General features: G+C 66.3%; 1 protein-coding gene across 2 annotated transcripts; it reads right to left on the bottom strand.

The window, feature by feature from the left end:
* Positions 1 to 5,654, bottom strand: FASTK (Fas activated serine/threonine kinase; the record flags this gene model as incomplete). 2 transcript variants are annotated; one of them, XM_021382208.1, is given in 7 exon segments in its annotated part: positions 1 to 557; positions 678 to 769; positions 1,729 to 1,888; positions 2,028 to 2,265; positions 2,383 to 2,531; positions 3,001 to 3,471; positions 5,040 to 5,654. In XM_021382208.1, coding segments are annotated over 7 exon segments (2,229 nt in total), but the record flags the coding sequence as incomplete, so codon positions are not given.
* Positions 5,655 to 5,803: the final 149 nt, after the last annotated feature.

Raw genomic sequence — 5,803 nt, 5'->3', positions numbered from 1 at the left:
CGAGGGCGGAGGGCAGGCGTCCTCGGCCGGGGCTGGGCTGCGACCCTCCGCTTCCTCCTGGGGCTGCTCCCCCTGGAAGCAGCTGCGCTCGCGGCCGGGGCAGGCGGCCGCCTCCTCCTCCAGGATCTTGCCGATGGGGAACTGGAAGAGGGTGGCGGCGGAGGAGCCCCGCGGGGAGCAGTCGGGGGTGCCGGCGGGCTGCGCCGAGAGGCACTCGGAGGGACTGCTCAGCGTGGAGCTGCCCTGGCTCTCCAGGGAAGACTCTTTGCTTAGGCCGCAGTAATAGTCCGAGGGGGGCTGGTAGCAGGGCCCCCCCGGAGCCGGGCAGAGCGTGGAGAGGAAGCGCCCCGCCAGGTTGTTCTCCCGGCGCGCTGCCGGGGGGCTGCCGGGTGTCTCCGGAGCAAAGGGGGCAAAGTCCTGCAAGTCCGAGGTGAGCGCCAGGACGCTGGAGCGCAGGGAGATGGCGGCGGGGGGGGCCACGGGGGGGGCCTTGGAGGCCGCGGGGACACGGGAGAGGGGCAGCACCGTGCCCGAGCGGTTAATCCACAGCAGGAAGTCTGCGGAGAGAGCACCCGGGGTCAGCAGCGGGCCCTGAACCACTTCCCCGAAATGCAGGGCTCTGCTGCCCGACACCCCCAGGCAGCGCACCCCCCCCCCGCTGGGCGCCAGCAGCCTACCTGTGCAGTACCCCGGGGGCAGCACCTCGTCCTGCCGGTAGCACTCCTCCCCCACCAGCTGCCGCAGCGCCTCAGCCACCAGCCCCTTGTAACTGAGGGGGAAAGCAGTCAGGGGACACGATCCAACCCCAGCAGCCCCACAGCCCCAGGCCAGCCCCTTGCTAACCGCAGGATCCCAGAGTTGTAGGGGTGGGGAGGGAGCTCTGGAGCTCCCCCACTCCAGCCCCCCATGGCAGCTGCACAGCATCCAGCTGCACTGGGGTATCTCCAGAGGAGATGCCCCCACCTCTCTGGGCTCCGTTCCAGGGCTCTGCCACCATCACAGCACAGAAATTCCTCCTCACACTCAGATGGAACTCCCTGAGCTCCAGTCTGTGCCCGCTGCTCCTTGTCCTGGTGTTGGGCCGAACAGAGCCTGGCCCCCTCCGCCTGCCCCCGTCCTTCAGATATCGATCAGTCTGCTCAGAGATCCCCCTCAGCCTTCTCTCCTCCAGGTGCACAGCCCTGGGGCTCTCAGCCTGTCCCCATCAGGAGCTGCTCCAGGCCCCCACCATCTCTGCACCCCCCACTGGGCTGTCTCCAGCAGTTCCCAGTCTGCCTGGAACTGGACAGCCCAGCACTGGCTGCAGCGCTCCTGATGTGCTCCCACCAGGGCGGAGCGGAGGGGAGCAGCACCTCCCTCACCCTGCTGGCCACATTCTCTGCAGTGTCCAGGGTCCCATTGGTCTTCTTGGCCACCAGCGCACACTGCCAACTCATCGTCAGCCTGTGGTCAGCCGCTGGCCAACCGCTGGCCACCACAACCCCCAGGTCCTCTGCAGAGCTCCTTCCCAGCAGCTCAGCTCCCAACCTGCACCAATGCTGTGGATCCTCGTCCCCGGGAGCAGGACCCCACGTGGTCCTCACCGAGCCTCATCAGGTTCCTCTCCGCCCAGCTCTCCAGGTCGTACCCACGCGCTCCCACAGCCACGTCTGCACCTCTCATCCCCGGCCACACAGGGCTGCCCGTGAGAGGGCCGGGCACTGGGGCGCCCACGGGGACCCCTCTCACCTGTACTTCCTGTTGGCCTCGTCAGCCGTCAGCGCGTGCTCGAACATGAGGACGCGGTAGCGCGGGTCGAGGCGCGGGCCGCTGTAGTCACGGAACTCCAGCTCCACGGCGGCGTCCAGCAGAGAGAGGTAGCGGCGCACGATGAGCGCGTAGGGGCTGCCTGCAGGAGGGGCGGGCGGCTGGAGGGGGCCCAGGCTGCCCCTCGCCCCCCAGAACCACCCGCACCGCGCTCGGGGGGGGGTTGCTCAGCCCCACCCAGAGCCACCTCGCACCCACCATGCCCCAACTGCCGGGTTTACCCTGGGAAGAGCCCGACGTACTCATAACGTTGGTGATGAAAGCCGGAGAGAAGACTTGATGCAGGACAGACTGGGGGAAGTGGCTGAGCTGGAACATGGACATGAGGATGTTGACGGTGGCCAAGGGCGAGCTGCCGGCTTTCTGCTCCAGGATGGCCTCCAGCTTGGGGAAGAGCTCGCTGTGGTTGGACGGGCGGTAGTTCATCCGGCTGAAGGGAAACACCAGCTTCTGGATCACCTGCAGCCAAAGGAGGAGTCGGGCTGGTGGCGGCAGGACCGGGGACGTGCGGTGACGCAGAGGGGATGCGCTCCCCCCGGCACCAGGGCAGCCCGGCCGGCCGGGCAGCGCACCCACCTTGCTGTCCAGCTGCTCCCCGCGCTTCAGCAGGAAGTTGGCGATGGTATCGAGCAGGCGCGGCTCACGCAGCCGGTGCCGGGCCACGTACTTGGCAATGAGGGCCATGGTGTAGGGAGTCAGGTTCTCAGCCTTCCTGGGAAGCCACTCTGCACAGCAAAGCACAGCCAGGCGTCAGGCCCTGTCCCGAGTACTGCTCCCCAGGAGGGACTGCGGTCTGGGCAGCGCGGGTCAGAGGGAGGCAAGGGAGCCGAAATGCAGACTGCTCCCCAGCAAGCAGCAGGGCGTGGGGCTGCTGGCAGGGGGGCAGATCCCTGCCACGCACACCACCAGGCCCAGCCAAAGAAACGGGCACAGAGTGGGGACCATTCTACAGCAACCCCACAGACACCGACCCGCTGCCCACCCCGAGGCGAGGCGGGCTCACAGTGCTAGAAAGGGCACCCTGGGGGCCAGCAATGGGTGGGCACCGCGTGGAGCACCTCCTGCTCTGCACAGCCCCAGCTGGTGCCGGACAAACCCAGCGGCTCCGGAGCCTGGGGAGAAGCTGCGAGGCCGCACAGGCAGAGCCCGACGCAGCCAGCACCGGGGAGAGGTGGCCGCTCGTGCTGCCCTCACCTGCCATGCTGCGGATGAATCGCTCCTGGCGGTTTTCGTAGAAGAGCTGCGAGCTGAAGATGGCCTCCAGCGCCTTGTTGTTGGCCTCCTGGGCGCACAGGGCCAGCATCTCGTCCAGCAGGGCCAGCTCGTGCTCCCGCATGGCGCTCACCTGCCCCAGCGTGTGGCGGACCAGGCGCAGGATCTTGCGGTTGTTGATGAGCTGCTGGTCGGAGGCCGGGTGGCCCTGCAGCGCCTGCGCCCGCAGCCGGTAGTAGGAGAGCAGCAGGAAGAGGGTCTGCGGGTGCCGCTCCTTCTCCAGGTGCCGCTCCAAGCTGCTGAGGCACGACTCGACCAGGGGGTGAGGGCTGGAGGGGTGCAGCCGCATCACGCTGCTGAACACCATGGAGACGTCCTTCTGGTTGAAGCGCCCCAGGCGGTTGCGGGACTCGTCCTCCAGCACCCGCACCAGCGGCGACTCCCCGGGCAGGCCTGCGGCAAAAGGACGGCGTTAGGGACCCCAGAGCCACCTCCTCAAAAGGGACGGCGCTGGGGACAGGATTGGCACAGCGGGGTCAGACCAGGTGAGAGAAAGGCGCAGAGCAGGGGTGAGAAAGGCAGGCCAGGACGCCAGCACAGCGGCACATCGCTCTGCTGGCAGCCGCTCCGCCGCACTGGAAGTCCTTCGGTTTACCCACAAAAATAAGACTTCGTTTTCAGGTCCTGGTCTTTGTAAGGATGAATAATGCATCTCAAAGCGCTTTAAAGAACTGTTTTGTTTGGAAGGCAAACGGAGTGCCAACACATTGCTGAAACGAGAACTGCCCGCGTGTGACAGGAGTTTATCTTTCCACATTTCTAACTCCCTCTTCTCGTGTTTTCCAGCTTAGCCGCAGCCTTTCAGATTCGGCTCCTGGGGGAAATACCTTTCTCTCACTCTGGACGCATTATTCAACCACAGAAAGACGAGAGGCCACGTGCGCAGTGTGGTTATGAAAAAAGGCAAAGGCCATCGCTCGTGTGTCAGGAGAGATATCCTCAGCAGAGGCATGAAGCATTCTGCGCACCGTATGAGGCCCCAGTAGCCCACTGGTCACCCGAGCCAGACGATGAGATTTCGGTTTTTAAAAGGGCTTTAAAGAAATCAAGGCAGCATGGGGTAAGTCGCTGCGTTTTATCGCTAATCAGAAATCAGTCAGAAGGTGGAAAGTGAAGAATTGGTCTGAGCAGTTGCTTTGTTCCTTAGGAGGCCTCCGAGAGGCGGGTGAGCATTTTTATTAATGAGCTGGAGCGCATGGGGAGCGGGGAGGGCGAGGCCCGGGGAACAAAGTGTGGGTCAAAACCAGAGCAGGCCGGGGGAGCCCAGCTCCGGGAGAGGCGCGGAGTTAACAAACACAAAGCGCTGCCAGGGAGGGGGGGGTGGAACAGGACCTCCCCTCCCCCCCAGCCTTGAGCAGGATCTCGAGTTACTGCCTCAGCCCCCGGCAGAGTGCAGGCAGCTCGGGTGCAGCTCGGCACAGACCTCGGCCCAGCATGCGGCCGCCGTTACGAAAAAGCAAACACAACAGCAGGAAACGTCAGCGTGGGACGCAGGGGCACAGGACTGGAAGGAACACTCGGGTCGGGGTCCAGGCACCCGCTGCCATAGGCAGGCAGCGAGCGTAATCCGCTCCACAAGCGGTGGGAGGGAGCGCAGAGAGCCCTCCGGGGCCTTTAATCAGGCTAACGAGGAGCCCTCAGCACACTGCCACAGGCCAGAAAGGCTCCGTGATGCACAGAGGCCGTGCAGAGGGGAACAGATTGCGGGAATGCTCTTTCCCAACCAGGAGCCATCAGACAAGCTGCGCGTCCAGCCCTCGGGCCACGAAGACAGAAGCCAAGTGGGCTGTTCCCCGCAGCCCCAGGCAGAGCTCTGCAGGCACGGTCCCGCCCGCGCGGAGCAGCACGTGTTGCGATTCACACTCGGAACAGACACCAGCTCTGCTACGCGTGCCCGGAGCAGTGAGCTCTCCGCTCACCGCAGGAACCTCGCGGCACCGCCCTGGGCCCGGGCCACTCACCCAGCGCGGCAGCAGCGTACAGGCAGTTGACGATGCTGAAGTTATCGAACTTGGAGCAGCCGCTGATGATGGCCTGGCACAGCGTCTGGAACTCGGGCTGCTCCAGCACGGGGCCGGGCCGCCGGCTCTCCCCGTTGAGGGTGGCCGGGCCCTGCTGCTGCTGCAGGAGCTGGCCCAGCTTGTGCAGGGCGATGGGGTAGTGGCTGGCCGACACCTTGCTGGGGTTCTGCGTCACCCAGCGCAGCACCTCGCCCACGCTGCGCGAGCGCTCGATCAGCCGCTTCATGGTGAAGAAGGTGTCGTAGCTCATCTTCTCGTGGATGAAGTTCCAGCTCTTCCTCTTGCCGTGGCCGCGAGTCCTGCAGGCGTCCGGGGGGAGGGCGTGCAGCAGCCCATGGCCGTAGGGATCGAGCGGGAGCAGCAGGGCGCGCGGCCTGGCCCTGCCCGCGCAGTAGCAGGCGGGATGCATGGCGGCCCCGCTGCGCTCAGCCGGGCCCCGGGGGCTGCCGGGCCGCGCGCGCTGGCGGCTCAGGGCGCGGAGCCATGGCAGCAGGCGCAGCATGGCGCGGGCGGGGAGGCACGGGGGGCTCCGCGGGACCGGGGGACCCTGCAGGGGAGAGCTGGGCTGAAGAGAGGGCGGCGCCGGGACTCCAACCCGGGCCCGGGCCTAGATTCAGACCTAGATCCAGACCCGGTCCTAGACCGCGTTGTGCCGGGACCCCCGGGCCGCCCGCCGCCCCCTTCGGGCCGCCCTCGGCCCTCCT

Source organism: Numida meleagris, unplaced genomic scaffold (assembly GCF_002078875.1).
Source record: "Numida meleagris isolate 19003 breed g44 Domestic line unplaced genomic scaffold, NumMel1.0 unplaced_Scaffold180, whole genome shotgun sequence".
Lineage (NCBI taxonomy): Eukaryota > Metazoa > Chordata > Aves > Galliformes > Numididae > Numida > Numida meleagris.
This window is presented reverse-complemented; position numbering and strand designations above follow the sequence as displayed.